The sequence below is a fragment of the Oreochromis niloticus genome, linkage group LG9 (genome assembly GCF_001858045.2).
Source record: "Oreochromis niloticus isolate F11D_XX linkage group LG9, O_niloticus_UMD_NMBU, whole genome shotgun sequence".
Taxonomy (NCBI): Eukaryota; Metazoa; Chordata; class Actinopteri; order Cichliformes; family Cichlidae; genus Oreochromis; species Oreochromis niloticus.
In genome coordinates this window covers 24,005,447-24,028,056 of record NC_031974.2, presented here as the reverse complement: position 1 = coordinate 24,028,056, position 22,610 = coordinate 24,005,447, and the positions used below count along the sequence as shown (strand labels likewise).

General features: G+C 40.3%; 1 protein-coding gene and 1 long non-coding RNA gene across 2 annotated transcripts; one reads left to right on the top strand and one right to left on the bottom strand.

The window, feature by feature from the left end:
* The first annotated feature begins 8,252 nt into the window (after positions 1 to 8,252).
* Positions 8,253 to 10,105, top strand: LOC109203518 (uncharacterized protein DDB_G0290685-like). Its single transcript, XM_019362910.2, has 2 exons — positions 8,253 to 8,881; positions 8,942 to 10,105. Exons 1-2 carry the CDS (start codon positions 8,514 to 8,516, stop codon positions 9,861 to 9,863), a joined length of 1,290 nt encoding a protein of 429 aa, XP_019218455.1. The 5' UTR covers positions 8,253 to 8,513; the 3' UTR covers positions 9,864 to 10,105.
* A 7,770-nt stretch (positions 10,106 to 17,875) lies between these two features.
* LOC112847863 (uncharacterized) lies at positions 17,876 to 19,291 on the bottom strand. The gene is made up of 3 exons (XR_003221694.1): positions 18,951 to 19,291; positions 18,063 to 18,103; positions 17,876 to 17,894 (listed from the first exon to the last, which is right to left on the bottom strand). It is a non-coding gene; the product is annotated as an uncharacterized LOC112847863 (long non-coding RNA).
* Positions 19,292 to 22,610: the final 3,319 nt, after the last annotated feature.

The window sequence follows — 22,610 nt, the reverse complement described above, 5'->3', positions numbered from 1 at the left end:
GTCCATTCTTCTTAAACTATACATGAAGTTATTGCTATTGTGCAGTGTTTAGTTAACATGATCAATGGTGTCAGTGTTTATGCGACGTTTGTGTGTTATCCATGCTGATATACATTGGAGGTAAATATGTATGAATGATACTGGAACACTTATCAGATGATTAATCAATAGTAAATTCTAACATTTTGAATAACTGATGATTTATTTTTAAGCAAATATCTGCTCTAAGGTTTCATATTTCTTTAAGAAACTATTAATGTAATATCATGAACAGTCTGAAACTCTATTTGGCTGTTTAGAAAAAATGCGTCTCAACTGTTCCGATACTCCTGACACATATGGGATCACTACAGGTTTTCGCCTGGGCAGCGGTTGTCCTTCTCTCCTGGATCGGCTGGAGCTTTCTTTAGGTGCCTTCCCAGCTTTGACAAAAGTCCAGCTGGGATAACGACATTTACTCAGGGCCTTCTTGATGTGCTGTTCTTCTGCCTCCCTGGCCGCTGTGTCAGTGGGGGTGGTGTTCACTCTGTGTTGACTGCTGTCTGTGATCTGTGTTGATTTCGACTGTGTAATTATTGTTGGGGATTTTAACATCCATGTGGACAACCCTCAGGACAAAGGGACTAAAGACCTGAGTAACACTCTGGGCAACTTTGGGCTGACTCAGCATGTAACAGAGGCCACACATAATAGAGGACACACTCTTGACCTACTGATCTCCAAGGGCCTGAGCATTTCAAATGTTACTGTGTCTGATGTGGGCCTGTCTGATCATTACTGTGTTTTCTTTGAAAGTAAAATCTCAGCCCACACAAATACGTCAACAGCAGTGATCACAAAACGGTGTATAACTGAACACAGTAGTGAGATCTTTAACCAGGTCTTCCCATTAACACCTGACCTGTCCAGAGGTTCAGTCAATGAGCTCGTCAATAGCTTCAATGCTAAAATGTTAAATGTAATGGACACTATTGCTCCCATTAAGGTGAAGGTTATCTCTGGAAGGAAAAAGTCTCCATGGAGAAACTCCACACTGGTGAAAAATGAAAAAAAAAAAAGAGTGTAGGAAAGCTGAGCGCAGATGGAGAAAAACAAACCTCCAGGTTCATTATGACATCTATAAAGAGAAACTTCACAATTATAACTTACAACTGAGGAGTGCAAGGAAGTCCTACTTCTCTGACATCATCACCAAAAACAGTCATAACGCTCGGGTCTTATTTTCTACAGTTGACAGGCTAACAAACCCTCCTGTGTCAGTGGCAGCTGAACTTCATTCGACCATGGCCTGCAATGACTTTGCCAAATTCTTCACAGAAAAAATCCAAAAGATTAGACAAGCAATTAATACATCAACAGCTGATCCAGGAAATGTACTGTGTCCACCGAAAAACCGTTTAAACACCATCAAACAGTTTCACCCTATTAACAGCAAAGACCTGGAGGACATCTTAGGTCAACTGAACTCCTCCTCTTGCTGTTTAGATGTCCTGCCAACAGGTTTTTTCAAAAAGGTCTCAAAGACTTTGGAGTCAGACCTGTTACAGATCGTAAACTTTTCTTTAATATCAGGTGTGTTTCCAGAATCACTAAAAACTGCTGTAATTAAACCTATACTGAAAAAAGACAATCTTGACAAGACACAAATGAATAACTACAGGCCGATCTCAAATCTCCCATTTTTAAGTAAGATTATTGAAAAAGCAGTTTCTCAACAGCTCAATTACTTCCTAAAACAGAATAACTGCTATGATGCCTTCCAGTCAGGTTTTAGACAGAACCACAGCACTGAAACCGCTCTGACCAAAGTGTTTAATGACATATGTCTGAACACAGACAGTGGAAGAATGTCAGTCTTAGTTTTACTGGATCTCAGTGCAGCATTTGATACAGTTGACCACAACATATTACTCAAACGACTGGAGAACTGGGCAGGTCTTTCAGGAACTGTACTAAACTGGTTCAAAACATACTTAGAAAACAGGAAATACTTTGTATCAATAGGTAACTTCACATCTGAGCAGACAAGTATCACATGTGGAGTTCCCCAAGATTCCATCTTGGGACCCCTTCTGTTTAACATTTACATGCTCCCACTGGCACAGATTATAAAGAACAACAAAATAAACTATCATAGCTACGCAGATGACACACAAATATATATCACAATGTCACCAGGAGACCAAGGCCCTGTACAGGCTCTTGGTAAATGCATTGAGGAAATTAATGACTGGCTGTGCCACAATTTTCTCCAGCTAAACAAAAATAAAACTGAGGTAATAGTCTTTGGTGCAAAAGAAAAACGATTACAGGTCACCAGAGAACTTCAATCTATACACCTAAAAACCACAAACCAGGCGAGAAATTTGGGTGTAGTGATGGATGCAGACCTAAACTTAGAAAAACACATTAAGACAATAACAACATCAGCTTACTATCACCTCAAGAATATTTCAAGGATAAAAGATCTGATGTCTCAACAGGACCTGGAAAAACTAGTCCATGCATTCATCTTTAGTAGGCTTGATTACTGTAACAGCATCTTTACAGGTCTACCTAAAAAAAATCAGACAACTACAGCTCATTCAGAACTCTGCTGCTAGAGTCCTCACTAAGACCAAAAAAGTGGACCACATCAGTCCAGCTCTGAGGTCTTTACACTGGCTGCCTGTCCGTCAGAGGATAGACTTTAAAGTTCTGATGCTGGTCTATAAAGCTCTAAATGGTTTAGGACCGAAATACATCAGTGACCTCCTGACCCAGTATGAACCTTCCAGATCCCTCAGGTCATCTGGATCCGGTCTGTTATCAGTCCCCAGAGTCAGAACCAGACACGGAGAAGCTGCATTCAGCTTTTATGCTCCTTATATCTGGAACAAACTCCCAGAAAGCCTCAGATCAGCTGAAACACTCAGTTTATTTAAATCCAGGTTGAAGACTCACCTATTCTCAGCTGCATTTGAATAAAGCACCAAATCCACACTTAAGTTTAAATTTCAAAACCTACTTTTTAACTACTGATTTTATCTACTGTTCTGATTTTATCTACTGTTTTGATATTTGATTTTATATACTGGTTTGTTTGTTTGTTTGTTTGTTTGTCTTAATCAAATTTAAATCATGCTTTTTATTTGTTTTTGTTTTTAATGTCTCTGTAAAGCACTTTGAATCACCTTGTTGTTGAATTGTGCTATATAAATAAACTTGCCTTGCCTTGCCTTGGTTCAGATATGTGGATGACACCTGGGTGAAAATCAAATCTCAGGACGTACTACATTTCACAGATCACATTAACTCGGTGGACCAACACATCAAATTCACCAGGGAGGATATGAAAAGTGGCAGGTTAGCCTTCTTAGACTGTGAGATTTCCATCAGTAATGGGGGACATCTAAAAGCTGACGTGTACCGTAAACCTACGCATACGGATCAGTATCTAAGGTTTGACTCTCATCATCCACTGGAGCACAAACTGGGTGTCATCAGGACGCTACAACACAGAGCGAACACCACCCCCACTGACACAGCGGCCAGGGAGGCAGAAGAACAGCACATCAAGAAGGCCCTGAGTAAATGTGGTTATCCCAGCTGGACTTTTGTCAAAGCTGGAAAGACACCTAAAGAAAGCTCCAGCCAATCCAGGAGAGAAGGACAACCGCTGCCCAGGCGAAAACCTGTAGTGATCCCATATGTGTCAGGAGTATCGGAACAGTTGAGACGCATTTTTTCTAAACACCGGGTCTCTGTGGCTTTTAAACCCCAAAATACGCTGCGCCAAAAACTGGTCCACCCCAAGGATCGGGTCCCCCAACACAAACGGAGTAACATAGTGTACGCTGTTAAGTGCCAGGAGGATTGCCAGGATTTATACATCGGGGAAACCAAACAACCTCTAGCGAAGCGGATGGCACAACACAGAAGAGCTACCTCGTCAGGCCAGGACTCTGCAGTCTATTGGACACTCTTTCAATGATGAGGATTTACACATCCTGGACAGGGAAGAACGCTGGTTTGAGCGCGGAGTCAAGGAGGCCATTTACGTGAAAAGGGAAAGACCATCTCTGAATCGAGGAGGGGGCCTAAGGGTACATCTTTCGCCATCTTACAATGCTGTGATTGCAGCCATTCCCCAACTCTCTGTGAATGGTACTCATGGCCATTGATCAGTGTTCTTTGATCAGTGGGTTTTGGTCAGTGATTGTTGATCAATGGTCATGGGAATTTGCATAATTATGATTAAGGAACTGACCTCACAGCCCATTGTTCCTTCAGTGGGCTGGTTTCAGTCATTATGCAAATGTACTGTTTATAAGGTTTGGGGAAACCTGCAGTCAGCTGAGACTGAAGAAGTCACTTGGATGAGTGACGAAACGTTTCTCCCACAAAACGCTACGTCCAGATGAACAGATTCAATTTTTGGAGCTTTCACAATAAAGCTGAAGATCCTGTTTAGGTCTTTCAAAATAAACTGAAATGACGACAAAAAACATTCGATTTCAGAATATGCATCAAACAAATTACCCCAAATAAGTCTGACACGGGCCAGAAAACTGTACTATGAAAATTAGGCAGGAGAAAAAAAAACCCTAAGGAGTGCTGAATCATTCAATAACACAGACTATCCGGTTGTTCAGTCTGATGTCACTGGCCGTGTCTGGGCCTAAACGCCGCTGCAGGTCCATATATCAAACGATCACTGTGGCATTACTGAGAGTTGAAAAACTGTCTAAAGTCTTTCATCTTTAATAAAATGATCAGTGTTCTGCTCTACCAGGTGTAACAATTGAGTTTAACATCCAGGCATCCATGAAAATGGAATTTATGACATTTAACGGCATTAGAAGTTAGCAGGAAGTTAGCTCGCCAGCTTCTATCTAAATACAATATAGCATGTCCTGACTGCGGGGTTTTGGAAAAAAATTCAAACGTACAGCTCTGCTATAACTTCCAACATAAATGAAGACAGAAAACTAAACAGCAGTGACGTTTGTAGGGTTACTGAAGTTTGGCTAGCTGGTATATAATGATGTGCTACGTGACCGCTAGCGACACAGCTATGTTAGCATAACATAAACAAGCTAACTTTTTTTCCACTCGATAAAAGTTAACGTGAGTGTTCTCGGTGGTCAGGAACAAATGTAATCGCATGGCAGGATGCTGTAAAAGGACTAAACTTTAGCCAGGAGAACAAGTAAGATAATCCATCCACAATACGAGGTTAGTCATTCATATACTGCTGCATGGGCTGTGCTGTAGTTACATCATAAGGTTTTAAAAACTGAGCTTAAATAAATGATTAGCGGTAATAAAAGCCGAGGGAGGTCAACAGTGATCACTGACTGTTTTAGGAGCTTTTTGAGATTAAATAGAAGAAAATACAAAACATTAAACATGTTAACAACACAAAAGCCATATTAAACGCAGACTACTTTAGGCCCGGAAGTAGGATTCGTCACGTCATCACTGAACAACCGGATTAGAGTAACAGGTGTGTAGCATTGCTAACTAGCTAGCAACAAGCCTCCAACACAGTGCGTATGCTAGCGGCTAATCTAGTTAACGAATTAACAACAGAGCGATTTTAGAACTATAGGATGATAAGCTGTGTGTCTTTTTTATAACAGTGACATGTTTGTATTTACCTTAATTAAACGAGTGGTCAGTCGCGGTAAACCAGCAAAAAACTCGAGCAGCCGGGCTACGTAAAAAGTGTAGGGGGGCGTGTTTGCGGTCACGTCCAGCGGGTTTGTGGGCAGGAGCATTACACAGTCGCTCCACCTCAAGTCACTACTGACCAGACTCAGGCTCCAAAAATGCAAGATGGCAGCCTCGACAAGCGGGATATTTTGGCTTCATTTTTGCACAATGGCACAATTGGGATTCAGGGTCTGCACGCTTGAAGTACGCACACTACGCGTACTACGTACGGTGCGTACTACAAGTACGGGAAGTGCGGAAGTGAGAGTCTTGTGAAATGGGACGGTCTAGCCTTCGTCGCGCTGTTCAGGTTGCCTAGCAACCATGATACTAACCGAGAGAAATGTTTCACACAGCATTGTTTGACAGAAATGAAGGAGAAAAAATGTTTTGTTGGTCATTCATTTTTGTCATGACATCACTTTGATTAGTTGAGACCACAGGACTGTAAAACATGATAGTTGGGCTTCATTCCTGTACTGAACAGTCATTTCAAGATTAGTTAGTAAATAACAATTAGCTAATGTTGTTCATGAGACTAAAGTCATCTCACTGTGGTAATGTTAATATAATATGGACAATATTATATGTATTGTCAGATTATATATATATATATATATATATATATATGAGCTTGAACTCTGGGTCAAAGATGCAAGTAGCAGTTATTTATATTTCCTATCACCTTAAATCTTCAGTCAAAGACAAGTATCTCTGACAGTGTATATACAGATTTATTATATATAAGAGACGAACATTGTTCGTTTAATGTTGGCATTACTAAATTTGGCTCAATGCTTATATATATGTGTAAAAAGCAAATGTACGAGCTGTGATAACTGTTTCTGATAGAATGAAGATCAGACTGATATATGAAATATTCCTTTATTGGGTGAGAAAATCAGACCATGTCATAACTGCTTTAAGTCATACAGAATAGATATCAGAGCCATAAACAGGCTGACTTCTGCTAAATGGGTCAAACTGGGCAGAAAGTACACAAACACATAACATCCTTATAGAATATGATGTAACACTATAGATCAACTTACCTCAGAATATATAAAGCATATAAACAATTACAGCAATATGATGCAACAAACACAGCAGTGCTACTAATCCAAAATACTCAAAGCTTCATAGAACTGAAACAAACATTTATTTTTAGCTCCATTCTGCTGCTGATACATACTTTAGGTTTCTGAATATTAAACTTGTTGCTGCCTTTCATAGTGTGTAACTTGAAGGCTCTGAGTACTTTCTCCCACACTGAAAACACTGGGATGATCACATTATTTGAACATTACCTGATAAGACTGATTCAGGACAGACAATTAGTTATGTTAAGCTTTCCTAGCAGTCCTTCACAAACAGGGAACAGTCTGTCTATTCTCTCCATCTGTCAGCTGCTGCTGGCTCTTCCTCCTCCTCTTCCTCACACACTGCTGAGTTTGTCCTGGTGGATCATCAGGGGTGCAAAGCCTCACAGATGATGTGCAGCAGTGGGTCCCTCAGTCTGTCCTCACTCTGGACACTTGCAGTTGTCACACATGGAAATCAAATGTGTGATAAGCTGCAGGATTCAAACACAAGTGTAACTTATAAATACATGTTCATACTTTTATTCCACAATCAGAGAGAAAGAAACAGAGAGAGAGTGCAGGACAGACAGACAGGTGACAGTCTCAGGTGTACACACTGCTACAAAACTGCACAAGAGAAGGAGGATTTAGTGTTTGTGTTATTACGAGTGCTAAACAAGAAGAGTTCCAGATGGTCCAGTGGACACATGTGTGACTCCTGTGATTAAAGCATCTTTCTTTCAGCTTAACGAGTGAACCGTCAGCTCGTTCAAACACACGTTAAAGTCCGTTTGGCTCGACATCACCGAACGGAGGCAGCAATATAACATAGCTAACATTAACAGTGCAGTGAATCCTGCTTGTGCCGTCATATTCAGGACTGCAAACCGAGCAGCATCACTGACTTTCAGCTTGTTGTGTTTGTGGATATATGACTGACTTTAATTTCGCATAAAATCATCACATTCTCTGTAAGATTAAGGTCGACTATATATATATATATATATATATATATATATATATATATATATATATATTTATAAGTAGAGGCTTTAAAACCAAGTTACCGCTGAAAGTACAAACATCACTAATGTCACATAACTTTGCCGACATGTGGCCAACAGTAATGTTTTAATGTTCTTAAACATTTGCACATAAATAAGTGACATCATATTCAGTACTTACTTTTGACAGTTCACTCTTCGGCCGCTCCCTTCTGCCGTATTTTGCGGCAAAATTATCCACACCCACCGCCGCGCTATGGATTGTGGGATATATGGGGCCACGAAGCGTGCACCGGACCACGCTTGATATTTGGGGAAATCGACGGCGCATTTGGAGTATGCATTTGAAGTACACTTTGAATTGGGACAGCCGTCGTCGCGTGGCGGTGACGTAATCGCACTTGAATTGCGTACTTCAAGCGTGCATACCCTGAATTGGGACACAGCCTGGGAGGAGGCGCTGTGGCGTCGTCCATGTTTTGTTTTCTACAGTCATTGCTCCGAACGGATTCAGCCAGAGGGGCGTGCACCGGTTGCTAAGCAACCCTCTCGTTTTACTCGAAGTGGGCGGAGCTAAGTTCAAAGACATCAAGTACGTCACAGACTTAAAAGGATTTCAGTTAAACACCGAGGGCTTAAATACCCCCCTGTAACAGCAGATTTTCGAAAGCCAGCTTTAACAAAGGGAGAACAAATTATCAGCAAACAAATACACATTAAACGTTCTACAATGAGCAGGAAACCATCTAAGGATAAACCAAAAGAACAAAACTGCACTAGCAAAAAAACAGAGGCCCCAGAGAAAAAGGAGGCAGCTCATGAACTTGAATGTTGGTCGCAGACTTCCAACAGAGTTGTCATGGAAGAAGTAAAGTGTGGGCCTAATTTTTTTTCACAGAAAAAAACATTTTACAATAACTCTCAATGTCACATAACAATGAACAACGTGGGTAATTTAACACTCACTATCAGTAATGGTATGATTAATGTCAGGAATAATCAGTTTGACTTGAATAACAGGCAATTCCCTTTCATACGAAATCCGAGAGCAATAACTGACAAGCCCAGAACTGCAATAGACAATAAAGACTGTGACTCCACGCAAAGCACCTCTGAAAACTCAGAGAATGCGGAAGAATACGAGAAAGACTGTGACTGCACGCAAAGCACCTCTGAAAACTCAGAGGATAAGGAAAAACACGAGAAAGACTGTGACTGCACGCAAAGCACCTCTGAAAACTCAGAGAATGCGGAAGAATACGAGAAAGACTGTGACTGCACGCAAAGCACCTCTGAAAACTCAGAGGATAAGGAAAAACACGAGAAAGACTGTGACTGCACGCAAAGCACCTCTGAAAACTCAGAGGATAAGGAAAAACACGAGAAAGACTGTGACTGCACGCAAAGCACCTCTGAAAACTCAGAGGATAAGGAAAAACACGAGAAAGACTGTGACTGCACGCAAAGCACCTCTGAAAACTCAGAGAATGCGGAAGAATACGAGAAAGACTGTGACTGCACGCAAAGCACCTCTGAAAACTCAGAGGATAAGGAAAAACACGAGAAAGACTGTGACTGCACGCAAAGCACCTCTGAAAACTCAGAGGATAAGGAAAAACACGAGAAAGACTGTGACTGCACGCAAAGCACCTCTGAAAACTCAGAGGATAAGGAAAAATACAGATTTTCACTGGAAATCTGTTTGGAAAAGCTGGTGGAGCAGATTGTAAAAAAATTAGGCATAGTCATCAGTCCGGAAAGGGTTTTAGCCATTTACAACAGGCTTACCAACAAAATTTGGGCTGAAATACGGGATGACATTGATAAAATCCCCTTAAAGAAGTTTAACAACTTCCACAAGGTCATGTACAAAGCCCTGTGTAAAAAGTGGAAAGATCCAGAATTAATTCTGCAAATCATGGAATTAAATTACCCAACATTCGACGATAAAATTGTTAACATTTTCATGGAGGAGGCAGCCAAACTATCGAAGAAACCAGGTTGCATACGTCGTTTTTTCTCATTTATAGGCCGACTTTTTTGTTGCACCAGGAGACAAAATAAGGCTGATGTAATGTAGAAGAAACATCATGATATCGACTGAAAATGTTTCCAGAAAACAAATTGTAGACTTTAAATTGGCTAGTTTTAAAATTATAATGGCTCTTTTTAATTGATGGACTTACTTTTGGGAACCCATTCACCAGTCGCAGCAGATGGCTGTCCCCTCACTGAGCCTGGTTCTGCCGGAAGTTTCTCCCTCTTAAAAGGGAGTTTTTCTTCCCCACTGTCGCCTAGTGCTTGCTCAGAGGGGTTTGTCTGTTTGGGTTTCCTTTTTAATAACTTTAAAAAAAAAAAAAGTTATCAATAAAAGTCTTAAAATTTTACACTCTGATTTCTGTTTGTTTTCATTGTCTGTAAGTTGAATAAATACATGTGTTATTTGTTATTTAGTTCAAACCGTGGGTAGAAAATGCAGAGACAATGCTGTGCTGTCATGTGACCACAACATAAAGATATACAGGGAGTGCAGAATTATTAGGCAAGTTGTATTTTTGAGGAATAATTTTATTATTGAACAACAACCATGTTCTCAATGAACCCAAAAAACTCATTAATATCAAAGCTGAATGTTTTTGGAAGTAGTTTTTAGTTTGTTTTTAGTTTTAGCTATTTTAGGGGGATATCTGTGTGTGCAGGTGACTATTACTGTGCATAATTATTAGGCAACTTAACAAAAAACAAATATATACCCATTTCAATTATTTATTTTTACCAGTGAAACCAATATAACATCTCCACATTCACAAATATACATTTCTGACATTCAAAAACAAATCAGCGACCAATATAGCCACCTTTCTTTGCAAGGACACTCAAAAGCCTGCCATCCATGGATTCTGTCAGTGTTTTGATCTGTTCACCATCAACATTGCGTGCAGCAGCAACCACAGCCTCCCAGACACTGTTCAGAGAGGTGTACTGTTTTCCCTCCTTGTAAATCTCACATTTGATGATGGACCACAGGTTCTCAATGGGGTTCAGATCAGGTGAACAAGGAGGCCATGTCATTAGTTTTTCTTCTTTTATACCCTTTCTTGCCAGCCACGCTGTGGAGTACTTGGACGCGTGTGATGGAGCATTGTCCTGCATGAAAATCATGTTTTTCTTGAAGGATGCAGACTTCTTCCTGTACCACTGCTTGAAGAAGGTGTCTTCCAGAAACTGGGAGTAGGACTGGGAGTTGAGCTTGACTCCATCCTCAACCCGAAAAGGCCCCACAAGCTCACCTTTGATGATACCAGCCCAAACCAGTACTCCACCTCCACCTTGCTGGCGTCTGAGTCGGACTGGAGCTCTCTGCCCTTTACCAATCCAGCCACGGGCCCATCCATCTGGCCCATCAAGACTCACTCTCATTTCATCAGTCCATAAAACCTTAGAAAAATCAGTCTTGAGATATTTCTTGGCCCAGTCTTGACGTTTCAGCTTGTGTGTCTTGTTCAGTGGTGGTCGTCTTTCAGCCTTTCTTACCTTGGCCATGTCTCTGAGTATTGCACACCTTGTGCTTTTGGGCACTCCAGTGATGTTGCAGCTCTCAAATATGGCCAAACTGGTGGCAAGTGGCATCTTGGCAGCTGCACGCTTGACTTTTCTCAGTTCATGGGCAGTTATTTTGCGCCTTGGTTTTTCCACACGCTTCTTGCGACCCTGTTGACTATTTTGAATGAAACGCTTGATTGTTCGATGATCACGCTTCAGAAGCTTTGCAATTTTAAGGCTGCTGCATCCCTCTGCAAGATATCTCACTATTTTTGACTTTTCTGAGCCTGTCAAGTCCTTCTTTTGACCCATTTTGCCAAAGGAAAGGAAGTTGCCTAATAATTATGCACACCTGATATAGGGTGTTGATGTCATTAGACCACACCCCTTCTCATTACAGAGATGCACATCACCTAATATGCTTAATTGGTAGTAGGCTTTCGAACCTATACAGCTTGGAGTAAGACAACATGCATGAAGAGGATGATGTGGACAAAATACTCATTTGCCTAATAATTCTGCACTCCCTGTACTGTAATGGCATTACAAAGGTTGGAACTTTAAAGATACTATATAGGCTATAAAATTATTATTATTAAAACTACTGCATTCTGTCTGTCTCTTTCTGTATCCAGTGCACAGTGATACCAAGGAAACCCCTCTTCTTTCAGTCCAACCAAATGTCCACAGTGACTGAAACATGATCAGCCTCCCTCAACTGAGTTTTTAACAGGTTCTCTGTTTTTGATGTAATTGTTCTGAGACATACTGGGCTGTATTTGCTCTTGTTTTCCACAATAGACAGGAGCAGGTTGCAACCAATAATCAAGTCACTTAATAATGCATTTGTGATGGCTTTCTGCTGTGGACAATTCATGCTGTGCTGCCCGGCACAAGTGTCCAGAAACTGTGAAATGGAAGGCTGTTGGTATCTTCTGAATTAGTTAAATGTCACAATAAGGAGAGAGAGCACTGTCTATTTTTGAACACTTTCATCATATAGTATATATACACTAAGTTTATTCCATCTTTAATTAATAAGAAAACTCCAGATGATTCCATTCTGAGCTTAAGAAGCTTCTGATAGGTTAGTAGAGTCCATTTGAGTAAATTGGTGGCACACCTGTGGATGCATTTAAGGCACCCCCAAAATAACCTTAAAACGTATGAAAAAGCTTCTAGAAAACAAATTGTAGACTTTAAATTGGCTAGCTTTAAAATTAAAGAGACAGAGAGGATACAGCTGAAATTCAAACTGCTGGCCTTTGACCACTTCAAAGGATTACACACTGGTTACAGAATCTGTGAGAAAGCTGAAGCTATATGTGACGAATACAACATCAAAGATAAACTAGACTATATTATTAGCAACACTTCTGCCAATATGTGGAAAGCATTCAATGTCTGCTTCCCAACTGAGCAATGTGAGGAACATAAATGTTTTCTGTTATTTGCATTCCCATCAGCGTAAGAGACTCAGCAGCAGATTAGAATCAAGTATAATAGCATTTAGATATTTAATAATTCAAATTAAACAAAAGGTCCATGTCAGATTTTTCAAAACGAAACCATGTCCATGCTACAAATGTAGCACCTCGTTTAGGTGGAGATTAATGAATAAATTATTAACTGAGTGAACGTGGATTGATATTGTACATTCAGCTATTAGGTGATGATAATATACCAGAGGTGGCCAACCCAATCTAACACTATATCTGAAACTATGACAGGCAGGAAGTCATTCATGCCTGCTTAAATACTTTGAGTTTATCATCTAAATGTTACAGCAAAACTGTATGTTCAACTACAGTGCTGTCAAACTCTAAAGAAATCTGCTTGTAGCATGATGAGTTAGGACTGAATGTTTTGGGCTGCAGAACTATTTTCTCACGAAAGACTTCAAAGGATGAAGGTAAGGTTATTCTTTGAGTTTTTTCTAGGATTACCGTTGAGGGCTATTTGAAAAGGTCAGGTCCTTTAGATCAACCATTTCATACTATGACAACGACGCGGATCGCCCCCGGCGCTAACGCGTTGACGCCGTGCAGCCCCATGCACGGGGGTGATCTGCGTTAACTCGCTAACGGAGATTTGCTGCGTTAATGCAGTTATGGCGTTAACGTCATTTTAACGAGATTAACGCTGACAGCACTAGAAAAGTAAATAAATTAAACAAAACACATTTACATGACTTCAGTGTGATAGGTACCAATTACAAAGTTATTTTATTTTCTTAAAGTTTCTCTTAATATTATATCCAAAATGTGTGATGTGTTCTCATTTCCAAGCATGAGTTCTTAATAGAATCTAATTTACAGTATCTCCAGATTTGAATAAATTCTAATATTTCTAAAATCCACAGGTTTTAAGATTAAAGGCCTAAAATTCAGCCCATGTTTTTCCTTTACTAAGAGAGAGCAAATCTGATTTTCATCAACATGATCAAATATTGTAGATTAGAATATTAGTTCACCTACTCTTACAGAGGAGAAGAAAATTAAAATTTACTATTAAAAATGCACAGAATCCTGATATGCCTTCAGCCAATTATTGATACTAGCTAAAATTTACAATCTCTGGCTGATGTCTGCAAGAGTAAGCACACACCCAAGTGATGAGAGGCTAAACAAGATTTCATGACTTCTGAAAAATGCATGTACTTTTTAACATCCTATCAAATATTGTAGATTATTAGTGTTAGAGACTCAATGAAAGCATAAGAAAACGTGGAGGCAGAAAAATCATTGATTGCACAGACTGTGAAACATTTACAACATATATATATATAAAACGTGGACTTTTTCATTCTAACATTTACAGAAAAAAATGGGACGGTATAAAACATGTTTGCAGCTTTCATGCTGTAAAAACGCAGATGATTTAAATCTACCTGAAAGCCACCAACATGCGGTTTGACAGTCAGACCCACCCATGCTCATATTTCTGCCATCTTTGTTTTTAAGACCAAAATGGCAGAAATCCTCATTTTCAGGCTTCAGAATGATACTTCAGAAATCAAAGGGGGATGTAACAGCAGATACAGCCATCTTTATGGTGTCTTGGTTAAAACCCAATATTGCTGTCAGATCCATTATTGGTCAATAGATGGCAGCATTGACAATATCTGTGATTAAAGGAGCATTAGTTGCACTGTGAAATCTGGGGTTGTTTACATTGAAAGCAGCACTGAAGACTAGAGTTGAATTCATGATGGCTGCTGTTTGGTGGCATGGACCAGCCAAACATCTGGGGGGAGTTGGGGAATGTCAAATGTGATTTATGCAAATAGAGGGTCTGATTGTACATTTTGATAAAGTTTGTCTCCACGTGCTATTTGTAGTGAGCTGGGGCTGTCCCTCTGCCTGAAACTTCATCACAGAAAGGTGGACTGTCAGTAAAACCACAATACAGAGTTCTTGTTTTAAATTATAGGCACTACATTTCATCAAATACAATCAACTTCCCAGATCAGATCAATTCTGTTTAATAATGGGAGATACTTAGACGTGGGACGCCCCTAATCACATGCAATGGATCCTGTCTCTTTTGAAAACAATCCTTTATCTAAATATGGGAGAAATCAGTGAGTACAATGGACCCAAAACTGAACATGAATTTAATTTGTTATGTTCTAGTAACCTTCCAAAACACTCACCTGTTTGTAGGTCAGTCCCATCATTCCTACCAAGTCGTTTAAGACAAAAGTTTTCAGAATTTCAAGAATTTTCTGTGCTTTCATGAGCACAAGTCTATTTGGTCCACATTGGTCAGCATGGTTACTGATATGTGTTGGCACGAGTGAGGACAGAACAGAAAATGTGGGTAAACTGCTGAGCTTTAAAGGTTTTATTCTGGTGGCATTTTTTTCAGTTTGCCACCAGGTGTCGCCACAAACAAACCAAGAAACAGTGGCGGGACATTTGGAAACGCCTTCCGAACAAGAATGGACCTGAGGTGGACCTGACTCTATTCTCCAGCCTGGAGGTACAACTCTGGGCTTTTTATGTCGGGTCGAAAATGTAAGTACTGAAACATGGCCTTAAAACACACAGAGAAAGGGCATTTTTGAACCAGGAAAGAGGTTAGCTAACTTTGCCAATATTATCTTAAATGAAATACAACATGCATACATACCTGTTGAGTCACTCCCAGCCCGCTTGGCCTGCTTTTCCTCTGGGTCGATTCATCAGTGAGACGACTCCTGTGTGCTGTTTTGTTAATCTCGATCACTGAAACCAGCTTCTCACATAGATATGTGCTACCAAACATACACAAGGTTCGAGCCGTAGACGGAGCTGGGGCGTTGCTTCAGGAGTGGAACAATAAACTGTGCGGGCCATTCAGTGTCGTACTTTGCCTTGAGTGTCCCATTACACTGCAGCCAACACCTGAATCTGCACAGGTGCAGTTTCCACATCACCTGTAAATGGGTTGCGAAGCAGCTCGAAATTCTATTTTTGAGCTTCAAAGTCACCAAAGCACCGTGCAAACTCAGTGCGCAGTGCGCTCAGTTTAACACCAAAGTGCGCATTTGGGAACAATGTTGCGCCGACTTGGTTCAACATTACTTGGCAACAGGGAAAGTGAGGCAAGTTGCATTGGTGCATTTGTGACTCCCATTAGAGCAGCTTCACTCGAAATGCCTTCACCGCATCATACATGCCATGTCCATGAACTGACAGATTTCCTTGCTGAGCTCAAAAACTTTGAGGACTTTTTCCCAACTCAGCCAACGGATCTCTGTATGATAAGGAATGTGGCAAACTCTAAATCCATTTCCCGCATAAAACACCGAAATTGATGGTGATTTAAACCTTTAGCTCGGATAAAATTTACGGTTTGCGTTACGGTACTCATTACATGCTCCTTTTTTTAGGATTTTACCACACAGCGTTTCCTGGTGTATGATGCAGTGATATGCTGTTAACTCACCGGTACAGTTCTCCTCCTGCATCTTTACTCGCATCCTGCCGACTAGTCCACTTTTTTCACCACACATTGCCGGTGCTCCATCTGTTTAAGTCCAACAAGTTTGTCCCAGGGCAGTTTCATGTCAGTTACACTTTGACATACGTTTTAAAAAATGTCTTTTCCTGTCGTCTACACTGTAAAATCTAATTAGTTCCCAGAACTCAAAAAAATTATGGAAACTCGTTGCCTCAAAAAAATTGAGTAAAGCTTAGCTAAAAATGACTAAGTTAGGACAACGTATTTATTTTGAATACTCTGTACAAGCTCATTTGTTCCCAGAACTCAAAAAAATTGGATCAAGTTTACGTAAGATGACCAAGTTAGGGCAACTTACTCATTTTGAGTACACTGTACTCAAAATGTACACAGCCGTGTTAGTTCCCAGAACTCAAAAAAATTATGGAAACTCGTTGCCTCAAAAAAACTAAGTAAAGCTTACTTAGGATGACTGTTAGGACAACTTATACATTGCAAGTCTGCAGTATTAAGAATAACTTGATATTTCTGACTTTCTGACAATACTAATTGTTTACCTACTGACAAACATGTTAAGTTCAACTAAATGAAAAAACAATTTGTGGTACCATGAATATCATTAAAAATAATTAACAACACTTTTGTAATGATGTTAAAATGAGCACAACTTTTATTTTCAAACACAACAAAGTACAACAGCCAACATACTGGACACTGTTCTGCTGAATAAAAATGATATTGCCATCACTGTTATAATCTTACAACGAAACAAAGTCTTAGATGTAATTATTCTGAAAATAAGTTTAGGCCTACCACAAGTTTGTTTTGTACTTACATTATTTATATAATCAACATAAAATATTTATTGTTCTGTCACAAGTGCAGTCTCTAATTTAAACAACACATTCGTTTTTCATTCCAACACAGGAGCTGGAATGTTGTAATATTTTAAGGATGGCTTGTTTCCAGTCCAGGCATTACTGCCTGAATGACTGTCATGGATCGAGGTGATCCAAATGTAAGTGCAGAAGAAAGTCTTTAACTTCCCTTAAGTACAGTGGCAGTGGATGTGGGTTGGAGATGCAATGAAGCTTGAACCTGCAGGTGACCATCTTCACTGACCACACCATCTGTGATGGAGGACTCATCTCTCCTGGTGTCCTGCAAGCAAACAATCATATTTTTTGGAACATGAACTTAATTGCTTTCTTAAAACATTTTTTCTGCATTTGGTATAAAACAGACTCCAATTTAGACAATCTCAGGCTCCCTCCCCGCCGGAGAGGTGACATTCAATGTCCCAAATTTTCAGTCTGGATAGCCGTGACCACCACGCAACACACAATATTGTCATGAAAGAATAATTTTAAAAAGGGCTATGCAAACATGGGCAATAACTTTCATTCTAATGATGTGCAAAATGATTTGGGCACAAAACAAATTTTGCTGTTAGAAAACTTGCAGACTTCAGTGTACAGTGTAGACCCTCTAAACTAAGTTTGGGGGATGTGATCTTTCAAGAAATGCAGACCAAACTGTTGTTGTTTGTTTACTTACACAGCATGTCTTGTAGAATTAACTGGAGTCACCAGCAACAGCATAGTGGAGTCATATCTCAAGTCTAATAACAGAAGACAGGAAAAGATCAGTAAAGAAACAACTTCCCCAAACCAAAGCACAAATAAAACAATAAGCAAAACAGGCTGATCTAAAGTATGATTAAAGTTCAGCCTGATTAATATAAGTGTCACTGACAGTTGCTAATATATTGGAAAACCAAAATACTTACTGATGTCTTTCTGTCCAACAGCAGGAGTGCTGGTCCCGACCCTCAAAGACAGTAAGAAGCAAGCAGAGGGAGAAAAAACAGAACATTTTTCAGAAACTGATTTGATCCTTAATGGCTGTGCAATCATTGTAACATAGAGTTCGCTTATGTTGTTAAATAAAGGCTAGATTTGACATTAATAGATGGCACAGATGTTCTAAAGCTGCCACAAAGCATGAAAAAATAGACGTCTCCGAAAACGTCGGAGCATTTTTGCAAATATGTGATGTCTTGATAAATCGAGCAGATATTTGAAATTCACACAGCTACATTTTCGCCTGAAAATATCTTAAAAGTTTATTTTGTGACCCAGAAAAAGTAATACGTTTTTCAGCAGTGCTCCTCCGCCATTGCCGCGCTTACAAGTGCGCACAGGCTCCGACAACCGTGGCCTACAAATGCGATCCTCCTTTTCCCCAGACTACCCTTTCTGGGTCACAAAATAACCTTTTAAGATATTTTCAGGCGAGAATGTAGCTGAGTAATGCTCAAATATCTACTTAATTTATCAAAATATCACATATTTGCAAAAGTGCTTCCACATTTTCGGAGAGCTCCGTTATCCACCCCCCACACCCACCCTACCCCTAAGGCTGCACCTCCCAAAGAATTTTGTCTGGGCTCTTATAGTACTTATCTCACTTATTTATTTCAAACAATCAACAAAAAAATTCACCGACATAGTTTTATGTAAGGTTTTTAAGGCTGTGGTGTTAATTTTTAAGTAACATGAGCACAGCGGCAGCAGCAACGCTAGGCTAACACTAACTAGCTAGCAAGATTATAAACCTGGTGCTAAACTAAGAGAAGCCACAAAATCAGTTTGAATAAGAGTAAACATTTACTCACCAAGTCAGTAAAGATCCACAGCAATGACAACAATAATATCTCCAGGTTTGCTCAATATATTCCATAACAAATGCTGGCGCCATGAACATGCGGACTGATCCGGGAGGGAGGAGAACGGTAGTCACGTGGCATTTTCAAAACACATCTTTCATCCTTCCGCCCTGAGAAGCAAAACTTCCAGCTTACTTAGTTTTTCTAAGTTAGGACAACTCAAATTAATCGAGTTTATCAGCATTTTTGCATAAAAAGTACTGGTAACTTATTTAAATTGAGTTCTAATAACAAATTGATAAAAATTGAGTTCAGCCTATTTAATATTTTTAATTAAACACAATATTACATTTTACAGTGTAAGGAGCTTGGAAAGAAAAGTGTCTGGACTTCTTTAAGTTGCTTGAAGACGTTTCACCTCTCATCTGAGAAGCTTCTTCAGTTCTACCCATATGGAAAAGATATATATAAATCTTATAAAGTTCGTATCTGTCTTGTGTGAAACTTGTATGAAAAGCATACAAGAGTGAAAACAGATATAAGATCCCTAGAAAAATTATATAAATGAAACTTGTATGTTTGGGATACTTACTAAAACAATATATGAAAGTGGCCACTTTCATGAGTAAATCACATAAGCCTTATGTGATTTACTATATGAAGTAGGCCACATCTGATGCAAGCCTTTTATAAGTTTTTTCTATTTCTTTTCCATATGGGTAGGGTCAAATGGTGGAGAATCCCAGATTTAAGCTCTGTGGGAGTGTCCCCCTGTGAGGGACAAAGGACCCCCTAATGATCCTCTACCTCAGCGGTCCCCAACCCCCGGGCCTCGGACCGGTACCGGTCCGTGAGTCGTTTGGTACCGGGCCGCGAGAGTTGAGGCTCAGGTGTGAAATGTATGGTTTTCAGCGTTATTTTGTTATCGTTTTTATCGTTAACACGGTTTTCCTGGGTCTTTTCACGTGTGTTATGAATAAATCTTCTTTTTTTCGGTACCGGTACTAGTTTTATTTTGTTGTATTTATCCGCGACACTCCGTGAAAATATTGTCGGGCATAAACCGGTCCATGGCGCAAAAAAGGTTGGGGACCGCTGCTCTACCTAATCACATGAGCCAAGGTGTGAAAATGGGTGTAGTTCACAATCAGCCAAGGTTTTGGGTGAGCTCATTGTGATTTCCTGAGGTCAGATGGCCCAGGATGTGAATGGGCGTTAAGGCGTTTGGGAAGGAATCTCAAAACTGGATTATAGATGGCAGACAGTTGGTGTCGTAAACCACCGCCTCTGTTCAAAGATGGTCGCTCACAGTGGACATAAATGGCTTCTTTTACTCATCTTTCAAACCATCTGTCTTCTCTGTCCAAAATGTGAACATCAGCATCCTCGAAAGAGTGACCTTTGTCCTTTAGATGCAGATGGACTACTGAGTCTTGTCCCGAGGAGGTGGCTCTTCTATGTTGTGCCATACGTTTATGAAGTGGCTGTTTGGTCTCTCCAATGTAGAGGTCTGGGCATTCCTCGCTACACTGTACAGCATACACCACATTGTTAAGTTTGTGTTTAGGAGTTTTGTCTTTGGGATGAACCAGTTTCTGTCTGAGTGTGTCGCTGGGTCTGAAGTATACTGGGATGTTGTGCTTGGAGAAAACTCTCCTGAGTTTTTCTGATATACCAGCTACATAGGGGATGACAATGTTGTTGCGTTTGCCTTTCGTATCCTCCCTAGTTGGTGTCTGATCTTCTTTTCTGTACATCTTTGCTGACTTGATGAAAGCCCAATTAGGATTTTATGTTTTAAGCGCTTCCTTTACATGTGTGTGTTCCTTCTTTTTCCCTTCAGGCTTAGAGGGAACATGATCTGCCCGGTGGTGTAGGGTCCTGATTACTCCAAGTTTGTGTTCCAGAGGGTGATGGGAGTCAAAGAGGAGGTACTGGTCCGTGTGTGTGGGCTTCCGGTAAACTTCAGTGTTGAGGTTTCCATTCTCTTCAATGTGCACAGTGCAGTCCAGGAAAGGCGAACAGTTATCCTTAGTGTCTTCCCTGGTGAACTTGATGTTTTTATCCACAGCATTAATGTGAGCAGTGAAGGATTCCACCTATTGTGTTTTGATTTTGACCCAGGTGTCGTCTACATATCTGTACCAGTGGCTGGGTACTCTCCCTTTAAAAGAGCCAAGAGCCTTTCTTTCCACTTCCTCCATGTAAAGGTTGGCTACAATAGGTGACACGGGGGAGCCCATGGTGCAGCCATGTTTTTGCCTGTAGAAACCCTCGTTGTATTTGAAATATGTGGTGTTAAGGCAGAGGTCTAACAGTGTGCAAATCTGATCGGGGGTGAAGTTTGTTCTGTCTTCCAAAGAGCTGTCTTCTTGTAGGCGTCTCCACTGCCTCTGTTGTAGGTATGCAAGTGAATAGAGAGACTACATTGAAGGACACCACGGTTTCATCTGGATCCAGGGTAAGTTTCTGGACCTTGTCGGTGAAGTCGGTGGAGTTCTTGATGTGATGTGGGGTGTTCCCCACAAGAGGTGCTAGGATGGTAGCAAGGTGTTTCGAGATGTTGTAAGTGGCTGAGTTTATGCTTCTAACAATGGGTCTGAGTGGGACGCCTTCTTTGTGGATCTTAGGAAGTCTGTAAATGCAAGGTATGGCATCCCCTGGGTATAGGGTATATCTAGGGTGGTCAATGATTTTGTCCTTTTCAAGTTCTTGAAGGCAAGCGATAACTTTCTTTTTGTAGCTGCTTGTGGGGTCTCGCTTTAAGGCTTCATAGGTATTGTTGTCACTGAGAAGAGTAGTAATCTTTGTGTGGTAATCCGTTGTGTTTAGAACCACGTCTTCAAGCAACCTAAAGAAGTCCAGACGCTTTTCTTTCCAAGCTCCTTAGACTACGATGACCTGGATGACTGAGAACCTTCACAGACACGTCTTTTCCTGTCCTTGTCCCGTGCATCGATTTAATGTCCAATATTTCCTCTGTAACACACAAATTGGACTCCACACCACAGATAAAAATGGCCACCTGTGCAATGTCCATCATGTCTGTACTTTCATACACAGCAAGAGTGTATGCAATAAAGTCTTTGCTTCTTTCACACAACTGTGTTCTTAAATCAGTGCCCATCTCACAAACCCGATCAACAATCGTATTTCTGCTCAGGGTCACATTTGCCAAAATGTTTTGTCTGGACACAAGACGTCCCACACCTTCAATATTCAGCTCTTCAGAAGCTCTCCATCGGTAAATATCCAGTGGGTCAGTGTCAGAAATATCAATAAAAAAGTCTTCAACTCATCTGGTCAAATTAGGGCGAGGATGCATTTTCAAAAATGCTCCCATGACATAACGTTCGAGTCATTCACAGGCCTATATACAGACTGTGCAGCTTCATGATATAACTTTTTTTTTAATATAGGAAATGTGGGAAAAGCCAGTGCCCTCTGTCACACCCAATTTGGGATTAATCAGTGATGTACCATTTCCAATTCAGCTTGGCATTATTTTGCTATTTTTTTGTTTGTTTGATTTATTTCGTTGTTTTTACCCTTGCTTAAATAAAAACATTTCCTATATATATCTGATGCAGAAAAGACAAAACCACCTGAATCCAGGAACTGACAGAGTGCTTTGAAACACTGGATTTTCTGTTCCCAGAAAACAGAAAG